The following is a 21,407-nucleotide window of genomic DNA, read 5'->3' as shown; positions in this document are numbered from 1 at the left end:
TGTGCTCGGATAGCATTCCATTTCATAGGTACTGTACTCTACATAATGTGTGGACGAAATTGTCGGTAACTGTTAATAAAACAAAACCACAATGGTCACTGAAATCAATTGAAACTGGAAAAGTACAAAATATTAACTCAAAATTATTCCAGATCAACTTAAAACTTCATAGTTAGTTGCACAACTTTAAGACAATCAAATGGTTTTGTTTGAGACTTCTGCACCTGTCAACAATTTGCTGTTTTTTAGGGGAGGGGGCGGTCCTTCAGTCTTGAGCAAACTGCTCCAGGTGCCAAGGGTTTGAATGGAGCAAGTAGCTCATTCCACAAATGTGCAATAGTACTGTATATTATGTCAGTCATATTTCAGGATAGGCCGCTGATTTTCTCCAAAATGCCTTATTAGTTTTGAGATTTCATTGCACCGTGCACACACTAAAGACACCCTCTATGAAAGATGTTGCAAAGCAGCCATAAAACGTAACCAAGCATCCGTGTTTTACAATAGGTACGCTGCGACAGTGTTGTTGGCTTACAGCACTCTTATTTTTGTAGAGTTGATGTGCCTTGCCAATTCCAGTCTTACTTAAACAGTGCGATTTGGCCCTGATGTACCTTGACCTTGGAACTTTACGTGAATCTATTACCTTTGTCAATAAATGTCAGAGGACATTGTTAAGTATTGTCCATGAGTGTTTTTGTGTGCGTGTGCGTGTGTGTGTGCGTGTGTGTGTGTCCAACGGTACGTACGTTGATTTGTGCCCAGTTGTCAATCAATAACAGGAACGACGCTATTTCCGTTTGCATCCGCTGACTGATCCGTGATTGGCCGAGAGTCGATAGGCTTGATTGGCCGAAATCTTTTGAAACAGGAAGCGAACGTTCAACGAGTCGGTGACAGTCAACAGTCCTAATTTGGTTGGTAAGTTGTATTAAATGGCAAATAAATCAGCTATTCTACCGTAACACAAACGTGAATAAGTATGTTTGGTTTTGAGTGTTTAAATCTCGAAATACAAATTTCCAATTGAAACGCTGTCACGTGATTTAACCCTGCTTTGGTTTGCCAATAAATGATAGTTGTACGTAGTGCTTTTTTTTTTTTACGTGGGACAAATCCTGAGAACGATGTAAACATTTAAATAAACATGTTAGCAAACACCTTCGGACTGCTTTTAACGTAAACGACTCCTGTTGGTCAGTTTTGACTGTTTCTGACACAATGAAGTCAAACATGTTTGCATAACCTGTTCCTCAGCTTCCATGGAGCCCATCCTGTTCCCCAGAGAGTCCGGACAGTTTGTAGCAGAGCAGAGTCAGGATGTGTCTGTGGAGGAAGAAGGTGTGCGGAAGGTGGCTCAGATGCTCTACGCTCTGCGGGGTAGCGATGAGCTGAGCGCCAGTGGCTGGAAGAAGGCCAACCCCCTGGCCCCGGCACCCACCTCTGACCAGGGGAGTCAACAACATAGATTACATGCAATACAAATGGTGTAACAAAAATTGGGCCTTTAAACGCTGAAATTCAAAATGCACGCGTGTAGACTGCTACCGTTTTGAGTCACAATTAGAAACGTTTCCCCCACATCAGAATGCAAATAGTAGAACGTCTTTTCCAAGCATCTTGTATAATTCTCCATTAACCTGGATGCAGCCTTCTTTCTACAAAGCACACAAACAAAAAAGGGCATGATGCCATATTTTTTTTCATCTTGGAAATGTATTTTTCTTTTTACCAATTGAGTCACACTGCCCCATACTGCAAATGGAGTCTTGTCAATTTCTAATGTCATTCACCAAGAACTAGTTACAAGTGAACAAACAACATAGGGCATGTTGCACTTTTTCCCCCATTTCTTTCCAGGAGCAATAATTTTCCTTTTTTTTTTTGCGTTTCGAGTCGCAATGGAAACGTTTCCCACAATGAAAATTGTAGAATGCCATCTATCTTTTCAAAACATGTTACGTCAGTAACCTGGAAGTAGCCTGCTTGCTAACAAGCGGAGAAAAACAAACCAAAATAGGGCACTCCACAATTTAATCACATTTTTGCTGGAGAATTGCATTTCTTTGCTGATTGACGCTAAAAGTGCTGCACCTGACCCCAGAATGCAAACATTGAAAAGACGAACCAATAGCAAGCTGGTTCATAAGCAGACAAAGACAAAGGGGGGAAATAGGGCACTCCTGAATGGTTTTTACATTTTATTTTTGCTACCCTCTGCTCTACAATTAAAAATGTATTGTAGATTTCTCTTTGTATTGAGTTATGTTGGTTCCTATTGTATTTTTTCCTGATTTTCTGATTTTGTGCGGCAGCCCAATAAATGCCTTTTTTTTTTTTACTAACACTTGCCACACAGACAAAACAAAACATGCCCAATGCTTTTTATCTTTTTGTTTTTGGTATAAAACGGTTTGCTCTTTTTGCCTGTTGAGTCATGGTAGAAACATCTCCCGCTCCAAAATCCCAAGGGTCGTGTCCCATTTCGTTTGAGTCTTGATTTGAAGTCTTCTGCTACCCTACAATAAAAAATGATAGTGTTCGTCTCCCTGTTGCTGCCTGGCTCTTGTCAGCGCACGCTGCCGATAGAAACTTGCCTCTCCAGCGTATCTCGTAATTTGACTTATCCTTGCAACCCTGCAGGCCTACAACTGGTTATTTGTAGTTGACACTATGAACTTCTCCTTCTGGCCCGATGAGGAGACGCAGCAGTGTGAGGTGACCTTCCGAGGGACCACGCACACGGGCTACATGACTTTGTGTGCCGCCATCACCAGAGCCATGGAAGAAGGTGAGATGGTGTGTTTACATGAGCACCTTTTTGATTCAGGAAGAAGCACCTTTTAGGAGGGTTACGCCCATACAATACTTTTTTTTTTTTTTCAGAAAAAAATGATTTATGATTTGATTTTTCATTTCCCCCCTTTGCTTTTAGAAAAAAATAACTAATACATTTACCACAAAAGCTACTGAAAACAATCTCATGACAAATTTGAATGGATCAATAACAATGAATTCATCAACAAACCTGACCTCACAGTACATATGTAAACACTTTTGTTTTAGTCCACATGCTGTGCATCTGCCACTTGCAATTATTGTGAACGTGCCCTTTATTTGAACTTGGACCGGGGAATTGCCCGTAATGTCGTATGCATCATTTGCAATTAGGCTCCGGATATTTATAAATGACATCTCATATGGAGCGCCGCTCCTGTGAATTACATGAAATGATGTTGTTTGAGCTACTTGACGGAAATGACTGCTATTCCTTTTGCTGGAACTTTTTATTCATTTATTTTTTTTACTCTACCTTTTGCTTCTCGCCTTGTCAAGGAGTGCCCATTACCGACCCCAAATTCTTCTCCCAGATGTCCGTGGAGGAGCTGGCGCATATCCTTCGGTCTGACAACAAAACACCCATGCCCATGCTTCAGGAGCGCCATCAGGTTCCAGAATGATCATCTTCATAATTAACATTTAAATGTTCTTGACTGTCACTCTAAATGTTATCGTTAGCATTAGCTCAGACCTTGATTTAAAAATCATGATACAGTGGAACTCTTGAAGTTGAACTCAATCATTTTTCAAGATGCTGGCTAATTGTTTGGACCTGTGATTGTTAACTCATTCACTGCCATTGACGGCTATACACGTCAAAAATGCATTTCAACTATTTCTATTAGTTTCACTTTTTTTTCTACTTTTGTTAACAAGAGTATGAAAACTTAGAAAAAATGTATTGTACATTTAGAAGAGATATAACATTTTTGATTAACTAGTGAAGTCAAGTGATGAATTACAATTAAAAAAAATAATCGCCTGATGCCCCTAATTTAAAAAAAGAAAAAGAAAATGTAAAAAAAATTAGGGGTGTCAGACGATTAAATTTTTCCATTGTAATTAATCGCATGACTTTACTAGTTAACTCACGATTAATCACAAATTTTATATCTGTTCTAAATGTACAATTTTTTATTTTTTTAGGTTTTCATACTCTTGTTGACAAAAGTGGGGGAAAAAATGTTAAACTGATAAGAAAGTTTAAATGAATTTTTGACGTCCGTCAATGGCAGATAAAAAAAAAAGTCTACATGTAATTGTAAATAATGGGATAGTCAGTTCCAGGTTGAAGTCAGCGACTGTATAGGCAACTAAAACTTTTATCATTCTTTAATGTAAAAATAGCTGTAGCACAAAGTTGAGTCATAAGTGTAAAAAGAAGTCAACAGTTCCAAAAAAAGAAGAAGCAACAAACCAGTCTACTTTAACTTTCACAATAAATGATGACATACTCTGACTGTGGCGATGTTGTCGCCGAGCTGTAACGCCATCATAGGAAATTACTCGTGCGCATGTTGCTACATCATAGCGTATCATAGCATTACAGTAGCGCGTGGGATGACATCGGCGCAATCTGATTGGTAAGTGCTTTGATCAACTAGCGACACAATTGTTTATTAGTCATCGATGTCGCCTTTCGATGACTTGTTTAAAAAAGGTCATGTTTTCCTTAGTTCTAATGCTACCCTGCTACTTAAATGCTAATTATTGGGATGTGCATTAGCATTGCGTTAGTGTAGCATTTCCTATTTTGACAACGACGACCGACGGCATGTCTCTGTTTGTCTTGGCAAAGTTATCTCTGTCACTTTTATAGAAGTAAGCTACATTTAAATGAGGCTGATGGTGCAATCTGATTAACAGGTTGGCATAACAAGTGCACCCGAGCTCATTTACATGCCGAGTCTGTCTTCCGAAGGTGCTGACTGAAGGCGGCCGCGTGCTGTTGCAACATGGCGGAAGCTTCCAGAGTTTCATCAGCCAGGCCGAGAATGACGCCCGCAAGATGGTGGAGCTCATCGTGCAGAAGTTTCCCTCCTACCGAGATGAAGCTGTTTATCAGGTATGAATGTTTGATACAATGGTAGGCCCGCATGGACTACTGATTAGCACGTCTGTATCACGATTCTGAGGTTTTGGTTTTGTATTTTCTCCAATGCTCACATGGATATCCTGTGGTGACTCCATCTTTCTCCCGATACATTCAAAACATTTTTTAAAGATTAAATTTACAATAACTTGAATGTTGACTACAACTGAAGTCTACCAAAGTTTGAGAATCATTGGTTTATAAGTGCCTTGTGTGACTGGCGACCAGTCCAAGGGACACCCTCCTTGGCCCTTGCCCAAAAGTCGGCTAGAATAAGCTCCAGTTCATCTGTGAACGATCCTATTGGGGCCAATGCTGTAGAAAATACATGGATGGATAGCTGTGATCAACTGATCATTCAGCATGTTCAAGTGAAGAAGCTGTGATATGAGCGCTCCATCTGCTGGCCACATTTGGCTTTGTTTAGCTGGATTCCAAAGTCAATCACATTCATTTCCTCCCTTTAAAATTTCAAGCCTAACAAAACAGTTTTTTGGGGGGGTGATTCTTATTTAAAATGTTTAATTTAAGCCAAAGTTTCTGGAGTATTATTTTTTATTTTACTTCATCAGCATAGCTATAGGATTAACAGTGCGTCGCTGTCCTGTGAAAAACACTTTTACACATTTTATTAAAAAAAAAAAAAAAACATTTTTGGGATGTTTGATCCCATAAATGTATTGTTTATTAATTAATTAAAATCATTATTTTTTTTTCACAGGACAGCAACAAGTGATATTCTTAAATTAATTAAATTCATTGCCCCCCTTAAATTTATATACATGATTAGGAAGTGTTTTTTGGGTGAAAAAAAAGATACCACCTCAAAAAACCTTTAGAAAATGCTAATAAACAAGCAATATATGGTTTCCACAAAAAAAATAGGGGGTAAATGGTAAAAAAACATCCATTTTAAAAAATGGGAAAAAAATCCGCCAATATATGAGTTTACGGTGCCGAACTGCAAATATGCGTTGGCTGTATAGTTTTAACTTTTAATATCACAATTCACCACTAGATGGCAGACATGGCTTATTTTCCCTTACATCAAGTTTTGTGCTATCTTTGTCTCTGAATTTCTAAGGAGCCCTTTGTATTGAAGAAGAAAAAAAAATGATTGCATGTGGTTACTAGTGGATATTTATAATATATCATTGAGAAACGTATTATGGAAAAAATATATATTAACTCATTCACTGCCATTGACGGCTATTGACGTAAAAAATTCATTTGAACTATTTCTACTAGTGTAATTTTTTTCCACTTTTGTTAACAAGAGTATGAAAACCTAGAAGAAAAAAAGTATTGTGCATCTAGAACAGATTTAAAAATTTATGATTAATCGGGAGTTAACTATTGAAGTCATGCGATTAATTGCAATTAAAAATGTTAATCGCCTGATGCGATTTAAAAAGAAGAAAAGATTAAATTATTTTTTTTATCGTAATTAATTGCATGACTTCACGAGTTAACTCGCGATTAATCATAAATTTCATATCTGTTCTAAAAGTACAATTAAAAAATTGAAGGTTTTCGTACTCTTGTTAACAAAAGGGTAAAAAAAAACGTTAAACTGATAAAATTGTTAAAATGAATATTTGACGTCTATAACCGTCAATGGCAGTGAATGAGTTAAGAGCACTTATTTTGTACAGCACTTTTGTCATACATCCGGTTAGGAAGGGTGCGATCCTTTGTAGTCCCTCTAAGAAGCACAGGTGAAAAATGGTGGCCCATGCCAGCGTTTAAGATTTCTGTTTTTGGCCTATAAAAAAAAATTTATCTCGTCATGTCTGCTTCATTTAAGGGGAAGAGAATCTCGTTGTACAAGAGAGCTCAGATCCTGGTGGCAGAATTCTGGGCCGTCGCAGCGGCCAGAGGCGAAGCAGACATCGTCAACATAGACTGGCTCACCATGTTTGCTGACTACCGGGTCCCACAGGCCCTCGTCTACCTGGGCGCTCTGCGATACTCGGACGCTCTCATGCGCACGCTCAAGAGTGGTACGTGTCACAACATTAGGTTCACCTGCATTATCCGCTGACATCCAAATTTCTGCCTTCAGGCGAGCTGTTGCGTTCAGGAGACCGCAGGGAGGTGGAGATCCGGGCGTGTTCCATTTGGGCAGTGGAGCGCATCAAGGCCTGCCTGGACAAGTTGGCGCGGGAACAGGGCAGCGACAGCAGCGGCATCAACTCGGTGCTCATCGACTTCTACCTGTGGCCGTACGCCAAGCAGCACCACCGAGAGATGGCCCACATTCCCATACACCACACGAGATGTGTTTACTATTGACAAGACAGATGCCTCTAGTGTCCGGGACCAAGACAACTAACTGCCTGTATGTACATTATTTTAAGTCATTTTTATTGTTAGTCATACAGTGGATACAAAAAGTCTACACACCCCTGTTCAAATGTAAGGTTTTTGTGATATAAAAGGACAATATATCAAGATAAATCATTAAAAAAAAAAAAATCCACTATTAATGTTGACCTATAATCCATAGAACTCAAATATATATATATATTTTTAAAGGTTTTACCTTTTGGCAATATACAAGAGGTATATTTGGAATGAACACAACACATCAGCACCCCCCCCCCCAAAAGGCACAATCATGCTTTTGTTTTTTTCTTCATATGCTAATTATAAATTTTCATTTCTCATACATAGGTCTTTCAAAGTGCAAAATTAACCAATCTTCACATAATTGTAATGGCTCACAAAATGTTACGGATATTTGACTTCCATGTGAAATTTTAGGATAAACCTGAACGACAATCTAACATGTACAGCAAATTTAATTTAACTCTTTCCCGTGTACGTCATTACAATTGAATGGACCAACAGATTTCACGACAGCTAAGCCAATGTGAATAATCAAAAGACTCAGAGGGAAGTGGCCACTCAGCTAAGTCTCAGAGTGTCTTCAACAGAAAAACTAGTCGTTTTCATTTGAAATATGTTTTGTGACACCATCTTGATACTTGCAAATCATGTTTTCTTTGCGTTTCAGAACATTTTCTACATTTTATTGAACTTTTTAAACTTTTTTTTGGGAGAGAGTAAAAAAAAAAGAAGTTAAATAATAATAAAAACCAAGGAGTCTCCCTTGCTTTAATTTATCATGAAATGTAAACAAAAAACGTTATAAAACCAGATGGATTTTATTAATCCCACAATGGAGATCTTTGCAAAATACAAAAATGATAACAGCTAATAGAAATACGCATTTAGTAGGCTTAGGAAAAGAGCCAACTGGCTCGGATAAAAACGTTCGTCAGTCATTTTAAGGATGCATGTAGTTTTGGAAGTTCCACATGAGGGCGCTGTTGAATTTCTAAAGTCTTCAAGTCGCTCGGTCGGGGTGACTCTTGAAGCGCATTCTTCGACTCCAGCGGCGGTTTCCATGCCAACCGAACAGCCTCGACAGACGCTCAAATGTCAACAATAACGATTTAGCGAACAATTCTCCTCAAGAGATTAGAATCGGGTAAAATTTATACATTCAATGTGCTGTACATACGGAATATATGATGAAAGAGAAGCAATTGGAGAATCCGGTTGAGTTGAGAACGTGTCCATGACGCTTGTTGCTTTTGTCAGTCGCAGTTTGCCTTTGTGGTCCTGTCAGGCTCACTTTAATCTTTTAAAAAGGACTCACTAGAAATGGACTTTATCTAGGGGGTTGTTTCCGAACAAATATGTGTATTAATTTAAAAATATAGATTAGTCCGCAGTTGGTTTTGGAGGGGGTTCCAAACAGTTTACGTCATGACAGAGGTTCGCATCCGCGTGGCGGTTCGGTTGCGTCCCCTCCTACCCAGGGAGCTCCTGCACGCCCACCGGGAATGTCTGCGTGTGGTCCCCGGCGCCCCGCAGGTAATCCTCGGTTCCGATCAGCTCTTTTCCTTCGACCACGCCTTCGGGCCGAGCGCCAGCCAGGGTGAAGTGTACGAGTCCTGCGTGCGGCCGTTGACCAGATGTCTCCTGGACGGAATCAACGCCACCGTCTTTTGCTACGGGCAGACCGGCTCCGGGAAGACCTACACGCTCGGTGGTAACAAGATGGGTGAGAAAAACCTCACTATGTTTGCTATGTTGTGTTGATTATGGAGTCTAATCCTAACATTACTTAATGAACCATAATTTATTTTATAGAGCACAAGTTAAAACAATAGAGATACCGCAATAAAAGTAATAAATAAAATAGTACTTTTTGATACAAAAAAGTTAAAAACAAAAAACAACTAAATTTGTTGATGACATCCACTCAGTCCTTATGTTGGCCGCCTGCTTTTCCAACAACGGCCTGTAGGTGGCATAAAGACTTAAAAATACAAGGTCTTAAAAAACAAAAAAACATTACAATTAAAATAAAAAATGAGAAAAATATTATGTTTCTTAGCTTCAAAAAAATCTAACAAAAGTATACAGACTTTTATTTATTTATTTAAAATAGAGCAAGACTTGGTACAAAATTCAAACTATGGCAACCATCTTACAGATGCAGAAGGAGGTATCATCTCATGTTTGGCCAAGGACGTGTTCTCGCTGCTAGAGAAGAGGCAGCACTGCGATGGCGTGGAGGTTACTGTGCGGGTGTCATATTTGGAGCTGTACAAGGAGGAGCTGCGTGACCTGCTGGAGCTCAACACCTCCCACAAAGACCTCCAAATCAGAGATGACTTCAGGGGAAACACAGGTGAACTAAAAACCTCTGACTATTTTTCTATTTAAAAAAAAATAACATGCAGGTGTAGGATTGTATCAATATATATACTGTATATATATATATATATATATATATATATATATATATATATATATAAATGCTTGTTAAAAAAAAAATAAAAAATAAAAAATCCATGAAAATATAAAACTTTTTTTCTCCTCAAAAATATATAAAATATTCTCAAAAATATAGTAGCCTATTTTTAATAATGATCACAATTTTCTTCCAAATTGACGTTTGCAGCAAGTTTTTTTCTTGGATTACAACACCTTTATTGACAAATCATTTTTTTTTCTTGGATTACAACACATTTATTGACTGCCAAATATTCTTGGATTACAACACATTTATTGACTGCCAAATATTCTACTTATCTCTAAAAACTATGTCTTACTGTGATGATTTTTTAAATGTTTTTTTTTAAGTCTTTGAAGATTTATCAGCTGAGCCTATCTGTTGCTAACCAAAACAGCAATGCCTAAACAGTCACAGATGTATTAATGTACTTGTAAGTGATGTGTTATAGAGTGCAAGTTAAAACAACGTAGCTAACACAATAAAAGTAATAAATAAAATAGTACTTTTTGATTTTTAAAAAAGTATTTAAAAAAAACATAAAATTAGTTGGTGACATCCACTCAGTCCTTTGGTTGGCAAATAAATAGAAGATAGAAGAAAGATGAATTGTTTTTCTGTGTGTGTGCAGTGGTTGTGGGCGCCAAGGAAGTGGCGATCTCCTCCTGCGAGGACCTCCTCAATGTCTTGGAGGTGGGCAACGCGTTGCGCCAAACAGGTGCCACCCGAATGAACGAGCACTCGAGCCGCTCGCATACCGTCCTCACGCTGTGGCTCCGCCAGAGAGGCCCTGCCGGGCCCGACAAGCCCGAGCGCGTCTCCAAGTTCTGCGTGGTGGACTTGGCCGGCTCGGAGCGCGTTGGCAAGACGGGCAACACGGGCGTCCGCTTCGAGGAATCGGTGCACATCAACACGGGCCTGCTGGCACTTGGCAAAGTCATACGGGCCTTGGCCCATCCTGGGCGGCAACGCAGCGCCTACGTGCCGTACCGCCACGCCAAGATCACCCGGCTCCTACGGGACTCACTGGGGGGTAACGCCTGCACCCTCATGGTGGCGTGCGTAAGTCCGTCGCACCACAGCTTTGCTGAGAGCTTGAGCGTGCTCAAGTTTGCCTCCAAGTCTCGCCGCATTCGCCAGCATGCCGAGGTGGCAACGGCTGAACAAAACTCTGAGGAGACATTTACCACCATGCTGTCTTCTGATGACCCGCCTGGTAATGACATCCAGCCTCTCAGACCATCAGGAAGTGATTCCACCCCAGAACAGGAAGTGAGCCACAGGGAAGCGTCTCCCTACTCGTCACTGGTGCAGCAGGCTGCGGATCTCTTAGCAGAGGTCTGCGGACCGGACTTTCAAAATGACACTTTGACACGCAGAGTGCACGAATGGCAGAAGAGGGCGAAAACCGTCAGCCAATCATGTCGCAGCAATGATGTCAGCTGGTCAAATGAGAGAGACTCGCCCCATCTGGTCACCATCGGACAGCTCAGACAGGACCTCAAGAAGTGTCAGGTGAGGAAGATGCAACTGTGGATGCTTTTGCATGTGTTTTGCTGTAGGTGGCAGTAATGCTCATAATAAATTGGGTGCCCATTGTAACAAAAAGTTTTTCACCTTTGCTCCATCTGGTGAGGGGTTGACTTCCCCTTTAATAATCTGACCAGCCAATCAACATGCAACCAGAACATCCATCCAACACTCAAACCAGCAAACAGTCGTAAAGTTCTACTAAGTAGGTAGCCCCCAACAATCACTTGAGTAGTCCACGGGCGTTATTAAAAATAAAAATAAAAAATAAAAAAATCATTCTTGAGTGTTATTCTAAAAAAAAAAAAAAAAACTACCAGTAAGCTATATCCAATTTGTTGTTGCTATTCTATATTATAGACTAATATTGGTGTAAATTTGTTAATGACAATATTTAAAAAGAAACAGAGAAAAAAACTACACTACTATCGGTCACATGTTGGCATTGTAGTGCATGACCAAAAAAGCTAGTGGGAGAAATGATGATGAAATAATTTACCCCCCTAAAATTATAGCAAGTTTGTTTTAATGTTACTTAAGTGCGTATCAAACTGGTAGCCCTTTGCATTAATCAGTACACAATAAGTATCTTATCAGTTTCATAAAATTGGTGACCCCTCCCCCAAAGTAATATAATAATAGTAGCATTAACCATCATAACCAACCAAAAGAGTTCATATCCTCTTATAGCATTCAATCATAATAACTGTTCAAACAATTTAAACAACCCAGTTTAACAACCACAAAAACATGCCTACTGTAATATTAAACCATGGAGAGAGAAAAAAATCAACCAACCTTTCCATTCAGGAATCTCTGGAGACGGAGGCCCAACTCCGGGCACAAAAAGATGCCAAACTGAAACAAGTGCAAAAAGAAGTACAGGAACTTCTTCAGAAGCAAAACGTCCTCCTGCAGACCTTTTGTGATGAGAAGACACAGGTGAGGCCGCTCACCATATTGTGTGTCATCGTCGGCCATCGCTGACACTTGACGTGGAATATCCCGATTGTTGTCAAGACGGAGCGACTGGTGGACCAGCAGATTCTCATCGATCGCCTTCGCTGCGACCTCATGGCCATGCGGGGTCAAACACCAGGTACCTCCTGCAAGGCTCACCGCAGACCGGACAGTGCCAGCTTGATACGACCCAGCTGCGGGCACATGCTGATCAATAAGGTGGCTGGCATGACTTCACTGTTAGCATTAGTACGGAACTTGAAATAATGCAACTCATAAAAAGACGTTAAGCGATCTGATGACGATTGTATGTTGATGTGTAGATTCGTCCCGGGCCGACTGCCGAGTCGCTGGAGAGGCTGATGGCAACTTTTAAGACGAGCAATCAACGCCTGCAGAGCGAGGAGGAGGTGAAGGATTTCTGCCCTCTGCTGAAGCAAACAACAGAGCTACAAGGTCAAGAAAAGGACAACTTAGTTAGTGGACTCGGGTAAGAAAACATTTGGTGGCTATTTTGGTTTAAGGCGTCTGTTTTCGGTGCTACAAAATCGAACTACGCCGAAAGCATTAGTCAAATTGTTACTCAATTTGAAACATGCTCCAAAGCATCTCAATAGGGTTTTTGTTAGGGGATGGTGGCGGCCACACCCTAAGTTTCCCCCCTTAATTTCCATCGCAGAAATATAGTTTAATTTTCATTAATTGCGTGTGGAAGACAAAGATTGCCTTTCGCTGTTAAGATTCAAATTGTCATATTCTCAGATCTTCCGCTAAATTTCATTTCCAGCCTGCAGCCATTCTAATCTCTCAACTGTCAAAACCCTCCTTCAGATGCAACCATTTCTTTCAAATTCTGCACTTTAGCAAGTTCTGCAGTTTTTTTTTTAATGTCCTAATATTGTGATGTTGACTCTCTCCTTTAGCTGGACCAGCAGGCAGAAGAAATCGGCCCTGAAAGAAAAGAGCTTCAGACTGGACCACACATCAAAGCAAACAACTCAGCAAGCCACATGTACAACATCACGTTTTAGAATGGATTGTTTTTCCTTAAACCAGGGGTCTGATCTTTAAAATTTTTTATTTTTTTTTACATATTTATTTTATTTTTTTACATAAAATATTTTTTAAATGAATTCATAATATAGATTTGAAATGAATAATTAAATATTTTAAAATGGTCAAAGTAAAAAACAATTAAGCTGTCAGAAAAAGAGAGATGAAAGGTAGATGAAAATGTTTTAAAAGTTACCTAAAAATGTCAAAAAAGTGACCATAAGTATCTAAAAAAGGAAGTGGAAAAGCAGAAAATTACCATAAAATGTCCAAGAACAAAAAAAGGAAGAAAATTACCATAAAATAGCTTTGGAATTGCAAAAAATAAAAAATATAAAGTTTTTTTTTAAAGGCAGAAAAGAAAACGCTAATAAAGTAATTCTAACATGTCAAACAAAAGAATTCCCGAAAATTACCATAAAATGCACAGAAATTGCCCCAAAAAAGTCAGATACAATAATTCCTGGACTACAAGCCGCTACTTTTTTCACTTGCATTCGACTCTGCGGCTAATACAAAGGTGCGGCTTATCCAACAGATCACAAGGCGGCGCACTATAAAGGAAGCGCAAGAGCGTCGGGTAGAGCAAAACAAACCAAGTGAGCCCAAATACAGTAGGAGAGACAGAACGAGCGCGAGACAATTTGCGTCCTCATTACGGAAAAGAAAGTAGCGGGAATCCGGTGCGGTAACATTGAAACACCTGCGGGTTATAGTCGGGTGCGGCTTATATGTGTAACAAACTCGCGTATTCCCCCAAATTTAGCTAGCGTGGCTTATAGTCAGGTGCGCCTTATAGTCCATAAATTACCGTAATTATTTTTTGTTTTATTTAAAAAAGCTGAAAAGAAAACATTTAAAAAGTAACTATAAATTGTCCAAAAACAAAGGAAGAAATCCTGAAGATTACATTTAAAAGTCCATAAATTTGCCCAAAAGTCAGACAATTGATTTAAAAAAAGGCTGGAAAGAAAATGTTTAAAAAGTAACCATAAGCCCCACCCCCAAAAAAAGGAGAAATCTTGAAAATTAAAATAAAATGTATACAAATTTGTTACCCAAAAATTCTGAAAATTAAAAAGAAAAAAGATAGAAATAAATGTAAAGAAAAATAGGGTTAAAATGTTCAAAAAAGGAAAAGGGTTGCCAAAAATGTCAGAAATATGACAGAAAAACAGAAAAGTCTAAAAATGTGTGGAAAAACTAAGTATGAAAACTTAAAACTTTTTTAACTTAATAAAAATAAAAATCCAAAAAGACGAAAGGTAGACGAAAATGAGTCTAAACGTAACATATTTCTCTGTTACTGTACAGCTGTAATTAGCTCTTGGGCCCTCAGTACATTAAAATAACACTTAACACACTGTTTCATCCCAGCAGATTTCTTGTTATTTATTTGGCCTAAAATGGCTCTTTTGACAGTAAATGTTGCTGACTCCTGCCTTATACTGATGCAATTCTTTTTATACGTACTTATTCTCTCAGGGACCAAGCGACAAGCCGCTGAGTACTGTCGCATGAAGAACCCGAGGCAGAGAGCCAGTCTAATTCAGAGGAAGATCCAGATGTTGTCAGCAAACATATGCTTAAAAGAGGAGCTTGTCAAAGAGATGGAAAAAACTGGTGTGTACATAATATATTTTTATTCCATCAAATCATCTGTAAGCAAATTATTTTGGAAGAATAATGAGTTAAACCAATCAATAATAATTCTTAGAACAAGTAAGTGAAATCGGATCATTTCCTGCAGCATACCTGATGATCTCTCATGTTTTGGAATCACTGACATATTGTACCCTACAGAGCAAGAAATGCTGGCGTCAGTCCGACGCGACGCGGGTGACCACCGAGAAGACGACGCGCTGGCATGGCTGTTGGAGCAGAGCCGACAGGCCCGCTTGGCGCTGCGTCACAGCCTGCAGCACATGGACCTGCAGAGGGCTCAGCTGCAGAGGAGCATCAGGCGGCCCAGCCCGCAGAGCAGCGACAACTCTGGAGAGCACAAACCTGACAAGGTGAGCAACTGGAACACAAATAAATAAGTTGTAATATTAATGGAAATTGGTGTGTTTTTGTTTTTCAGGTGGACAGTGTTGTAGAAAGCAGAAACAAACTGTGGCCAAAGGAAATGGTAACATGATGACATTACGGCCATTTTGAATCCTTCTTTTATTTAACACTCCCCTATGGTGGCCGCAGGCATGTGAGCCTTGTTGGCTGGATGAGGCCGAAGAGCTGGAGCTGCAAAGGAGAGCCGCGCGGCAGGAGCTGGACGAGGAGTTGAGCAAGAGCGAGGAGGTGCGCAGGCGCAGGGACGCGTGCCTCCAGCACAAGAACGCGCTGGAGAACGAGAGGCTGCGCTCCAGTCAGGTAGGCTGGCTGAGCCCAAGTTCATTTGCACTAAATTTATGGTGGATGACATCATTGCTGTCTCATTTAAAAAGATGTAGCGCAAAATGTTATTATATAGTTATATTTTCTTTTTTGGGGACCCAAAATAAAGTGTTTCAGATTGTAAAAGAGAACATTTACAATTGACACGCATTGACAATAAAATGTTCTATGCAGCCCCACTAGTCTAAATAAGGCAGGTATTCTGGTTAATATTGCATTAGTAGAATATGAGTTAAGCAGCAAAATACAGCCGTTTTTATCAATATCACAAAGCGGCCATTTTGCCACTTGCTGTCAAGTGAAAATGACAACAACCAATCACTGCTCAGCTTCAGAAAACAGGTGAGCTGTGATTGGTCGTTGCCTGAGCCCTGAGCAACTTTGATGTCATCTTCAGTCGACAGCCAGTGACAAAATGGCCGCCTCCTGAGATGGATAAAAACGGCTGGATTTTGTTGCATAACTCATATTCCACAAATATAATATTAATCAGAATGTCATGTTTATACTAGTGAGGTCACATATAACATATTATTGTCAATAAATGTTTAAGGTTGACTTCCCCTTTTAAGAGCAAAGTAAAGAAATGCAAAATAGTTTACTAAAATTATGAAAATATATTTCTTTTATTATTAGAAATGCTCTAAAAGACCCTAATTGTAGGTACAGGGGGAAAAATATTAGCATAGTTTTAACCTAAAATTTTAATCATTTATACCTGGGGCTAACTTAAAGGCACCGTTCGGAGTTTTGACCATTTCCGTTTGTAAAGAAACCGTTTGTTTATAAACAAACAATTCAAAACGGACCCCTCCTATGGTTCAACCCAAACAAGGTCAACGTTCACGCCCCCTTCCTCTGACCACACTCAGCCAAGCAAGCTGCAAGAGTGAGTGACGAAGTATCTTGCAAATGGTCACATTACTGATCCGAGACGATGGACAATCCGGATAATGGTGCAAAACGACATTCGCCTTGTAACGATGGTGAATTAATCAAGACATGTGTGGAGCTAACAACAGTTTTCAATAACAAAAGAGCACTCAACTACCACAACACAACAGCCAATAGCGCGCTTCCAATTAACAGTTTGTGATGCTTTCATGGCCCGTCCAGAGCGTCGGAAACTACCCAACCCACAGCTACCCCCAAAGATTGCTACAGCCTTTTGGCTTAGCTTCACTTATTGCCAGGTGTAAATGTAAGGATATTTTTTTTAAAAAAAAGTTCAACCCTCAGTGTATATTGCCTTGCCAATGTGACTTAGCCTAGCATGTTGCTAAATTAGCAAGCTAACATTTTCTTTTCTGTTTGGCACGTACCTGTCGAATAGCAAGCAGGCCAACTCTGAGCTCGGAAGCGGGTAAATGCCAAGCCAAGATTTAGTCTCGTTTTCGACCGTGTGCATTATCCGCTGCACGTTTTGTTGTGGTATACTTTATTTTTGTCACTCGAGTCACTCAACTCAACATCCCGTTTGCCTACAGTGACACACCCCCGCCACCCAAGAAAAGAATACCAAAACAGCAAAACCAAGACATGCACAGTCTCTCAGATGAATTGAAAAACTTTAAACGAGTTAATGAAGTAATATCAAACATACTCTTATTTATTGTATGTGTTATGTTATTGGGCAGGTTTTAAATCAGGACCTGCTGCGAGTGTCAATGCGCTTGGAAACGCTGGAGAAGAAGACGGCGAGTAGCTCCAAGCTGGCGTCTATGACGGAGCTCGACAAGGAGAAAGAGATGCTGAGGAAGAAGCGAGACTGCTTGGATTCACAGCTCAAGGACAGCACGGTGCTCACTGTGGAGGTCAGTGCGCAGGTCACGGCGGGGGTGTCCAAACGTTTTCCTTTGAGGGCGGTATACAGAAAATGGCTGTTTTCTAGCTGTTTCTATGCTAGTATTAGCATTTTGCTTTCAGCTATGTGCTGTTTACATTTAGCACCTGCTTGCTAAACGTATTCCTATGTCGACACCTGTCGATGGCTGTTTTTTGTTGCCAAGGAGGAGCAGTTGGAAGAAGCCGTGCAAGTCCTGGAAGCTGAGCTGGACTTCAAGCAGCGATCCATCCAGGACAGGCAGGAGAAAGTAAGAAGCTCGGCGCCACGCAACATCACGCGCATCTGCGACGTCACCGGGAAGATGAGGGCGCTCTCGCAATCCCAAGCTTCCGAGCTGCTCGTCAAATACTTCAGCAAAGTAAGTGCACACAATTCTTTACATATATACATACAGTACCTCATAAGTCGTAATTTGGTACATTTTTTTTTTAAATCTATACTATTGGTCAGTCCACATGTGTGGGTGTTATTTTTACAAATTATTGACCAATCTGAAGTGTTGAAAATGACTTGCTCTCTTTGATGATGCAATGTTGATGGTTGAAAAAACATGGCGTTTTTTGGGGTATGGGTTTCGGGCCGATACCAGGCCTATTTATGTACTCACAATGGTGGCCTTTGCCTTTGGTTGACAATTGCCATTAATTCCATGCATTTTTAAGGTAAAATGTTAATTTGGGATATATAGGTCCTGTTTTAAAATTATCTGGGGTAATTTTATATATCAAAAAGTACTAGTGGTATTTGGTATCGGTGACTACTCGAGTGGAGTACTCTTAAATAGTAAAGATTAGGAATATTTGACTTTTGGGGGAAAAAATGCTTTTGTCGAGAAAAAGTAAACACAGTGAAGTAGTTTCTTCATTTCTATTTAAAAGTATATATAATTAATTTAATTAGCACATATTTTTTTGTTTTTATTTACTTTTATTTTAAATGAATTAGAACATGTTTGATTTTTTTTATCCTTACACGTTCATTGTTTTTTTGCGATTTTTGCAATTAAAATATGTACTTTTTTGATATTTTATTCTTTCAAATGTTTTTTTATTTGTATTTTATTGCATTTCATCTCTTTGCTTTAGTATTTTCTCATTTTTTGCATGTAGTTTTTATTTGAATTGTACACTAACAAAATCTGATTTAAAATTTTTTTTTACATTTAAACTCTTTTTACATAATGTTAACGGATGAGTTCCTTAAAAGTTTTTGTATTCAATTATTTCATATGTTTATTTTAATTGTTCATTATATTAATACATTTTTTACATTAATTGATATTTTTACACTCTATACTTTATTGTTTTCACATTTTTGTTTGTATACATTTATACTCATGTATGCGGTCACCTTGTTTTTGGAACCACCACCACTTTTTTTGCTATACAGTAAATGAACAAAATACTAGAAATGTCTCTCAGTATTATGTGTTGCAGTTGTACACTTCCAATAATAAACATTGCTAAACGGACAACTTTTGATCAATGGTGTTAAATCAAAAATGAGCCTGATCATTTTTGTTTCTCTTACTTGGCCACCAGGTGGTGGACCTTCGCCAAGCGCAAGCTTGTTTGCGTTTGTACTGCGAGGAGCTGGAGATTTACTGCGCCGAGCAGGAGCACGCACGCGCCGAGCTGGAGTTGGCTTGTGACAACTTGGCCTTGGACGCCGACCGCAGGCTCACCCAGCAGCAGCAGGAACACCACAGGAACAGCTGCTTCCTCATAAGCAAACTCAAAGGTCGACACACAACACACGCGATTACATAAACAAATGCTCCCAACGTCCTCTGGCCATCATATTAGCATCAGGTTCCGACCATCTCTAAGCTGTAACACTTAATTTTTGTTTGTATTTCCTCCCACTTGAAGAGGGCAACTCATCAGGAGAAGCCCAGGATGCGATCAAGGAGCGTCTGCAGAACCTGGAGAAGGAGTTGTTCTTCTACAAGCACTGCAGCCGCAAGCTGAGGAAGCAGCTCAAAGAGTCGCAGTGCGCCGACCAGAGCCTCCGCGCCGAGGAGACCGCCCCGGAACTAACTGGGTCCAAAGACGGCAAAAAATTCTCCCGCCAGCAGAGCCCCTCCTCATCCTCGTCGTCGGCCGAGAACCCCAAGATGCCCGCCGAGCACCAGATAGGTGCGATAGCCCGTTTCCATGGTTACAGTGAGCGCCGGCCGCCTCCCCCCCACGGAACGCGGACCACCGTTGGGCTGCGTCGCAGGAAGCTGAGGGAGCTGGCGGGGCGGGCGCGGGACTCTGTGGTGGACACGGGCATCGAGATGCTGTCGGACGACTCTCTGGATGCGACCACCAGCAGCGAGACGCCTGATTTTGTGGCAATGTGAGGTCAGTGGGCCTTGACTAATCTTTTGACATTTGTATTTTGTATTACTGTGAAATTGTATGAATGAATATTATGCTCACACAGAACAGTACCTGAAAATAAAACTAAATTTCAAGACAAAAACTAATCTTAATTTTAATATTAGAAAAAGTTTTATTTCACATAATTTTAGTTATAATATTTTTTGATCTTATTAGAAAGTTTTTGATGTGTAATTTCAAAGGGTGGGGGGAATCATAATTTTATGTGATTTTTACTTGTAATTTTATGAGGAAAAATCTTCATTTTTTGTAATTGTTGTGATATAAGAAATTGAATTTTAAATGCAATTTGGTGCAAAAAAATTTACATTTTATGTGATTTTTGTTGTAATATTAAGAGATGGAAAATTCTCAAGTTGTAATACAATAATTTAATTAAGTTAATTTTCAGTGTAATATGAGAAGAAAATCATAATTTTGTTGTAATTTTGCAAGGAAAAAACATACTTAACGGAATGTAACATTACATGGGAATTTTTAGTAACCTGAGAAAATTCTATTGTGTAACAATAGTACTAATCACTGATAATGACATTTTAATTAAGTACTGTTTGTATGTGACTTAAAATGTAATATGAGAAAAATTTTAATTTTACACAATTTTAGTTGTAATTATAAGGAAAGAAAATCATAATTTTAGTTGAAAAACCATTCAAATGTGATATACATATATATAATTTAAATATATATATATATATACACACACACACACACTTGTAATTCATTTAAAAATAAACTCATCTTAATTTTACCCCAAAAAATGGAACTTCACTTTTACAGTATGACACAGGAAACTTTTTTTGTATTGTTTAGTTTTATGAGTGTTTGCAATTATTGTGATGTTTACTCTTAGGAGTATAGACTAGTGTACAATTAGTTTGCTGTGTAATTCTTTTGTATTTCAACAATTACATGGAAATGTAACCTTGATCTCGATTGGTTTATTTATTTTGTACTTGTTCTTTTGGTTCACAGAATATTGTAGAATGGTTACTTATTCATTTGGACTTTATCATTCAATATCAAAGCATTTTAAAGCAGGATCCTACACAATCATGTCAAAAAGTGGCCTCTGTTTTGATAATACAAGTAAATGCCATGCCTCAATAATATTAAATAAATGCTACACCTCAAATTAAGCCTTGTTTTTTTTTTTTTTTTGCTACACTTTGGGGAAAACCCTCAATAGACATTTGGTACTCTGCAGTTGAGGAAACAAATACAAATAAAAAAATGTTTTTTTTAATTGTTAGGGGGGAAATTTTTTTATATTCAAATTCATAAGAGCAACCACTTTTTTCACTGAAAAAGTATTTTAATTGACTGAACAGTGGGCAACCTAGAAACGTTTCTCAACAAGCCTGTCAGACATTTTGAACGAACAGGCACTCCTGTTGCTATGAACATGTGCCTGTTGGGGGCAGCACTGACAACCATTTTGTGTGTGTGTGCGTGTAGAGAAAGAGCCATGCATTATGATGACATGCTGTC

The 21,407-nt window shown here is 39.2% G+C and overlaps 2 protein-coding genes across 3 annotated transcripts; both read left to right on the top strand.

Annotated features, from left to right (window-relative positions):
* The first annotated feature begins 819 nt into the window (after positions 1-819).
* On the top strand, positions 820-8,893 carry qng1 (Q-nucleotide N-glycosylase 1). 2 transcript variants are annotated; one of them, XM_077562552.1, is made up of 8 exons: positions 820-921; positions 1,258-1,452; positions 2,645-2,791; positions 3,337-3,449; positions 4,763-4,906; positions 6,741-6,936; positions 6,999-7,274; positions 8,764-8,893. In XM_077562552.1, the coding sequence occupies exons 2-7, from the start codon at positions 1,263-1,265 to the stop codon at positions 7,226-7,228; spliced, it is 1,020 nt and encodes a 339-aa protein (XP_077418678.1). In that variant the 5' UTR covers positions 820-921; positions 1,258-1,262; the 3' UTR covers positions 7,229-7,274; positions 8,764-8,893. The 2 variants fall into 2 exon arrangements, with proteins under 2 accessions (XP_077418678.1, XP_077418677.1); XM_077562551.1 differs by lacking the exon at positions 8,764-8,893 and having other exon boundaries at positions 6,999-7,416.
* LOC144049543 (kinesin-like protein KIF27) lies at positions 7,548-21,051 on the top strand. Its single transcript, XM_077562545.1, has 15 exons — positions 7,548-9,008; positions 9,444-9,641; positions 10,378-11,261; positions 12,087-12,218; positions 12,297-12,455; positions 12,560-12,726; positions 13,160-13,248; positions 14,775-14,912; positions 15,093-15,304; positions 15,373-15,420; positions 15,489-15,659; positions 17,321-17,497; positions 17,693-17,887; positions 19,071-19,269; positions 19,401-21,051. Exons 1-15 carry the CDS (start codon positions 8,711-8,713, stop codon positions 19,874-19,876), a joined length of 3,543 nt encoding a protein of 1,180 aa, XP_077418671.1. The 5' UTR covers positions 7,548-8,710; the 3' UTR covers positions 19,877-21,051.
* The last annotated feature ends 356 nt before the right edge of the window (positions 21,052-21,407 follow it).

The sequence above is a fragment of the Vanacampus margaritifer genome, chromosome 3 (genome assembly GCF_051991255.1).
Source record: "Vanacampus margaritifer isolate UIUO_Vmar chromosome 3, RoL_Vmar_1.0, whole genome shotgun sequence".
Lineage (NCBI taxonomy): Eukaryota > Metazoa > Chordata > Actinopteri > Syngnathiformes > Syngnathidae > Vanacampus > Vanacampus margaritifer.
This window is presented reverse-complemented; position numbering and strand designations above follow the sequence as displayed.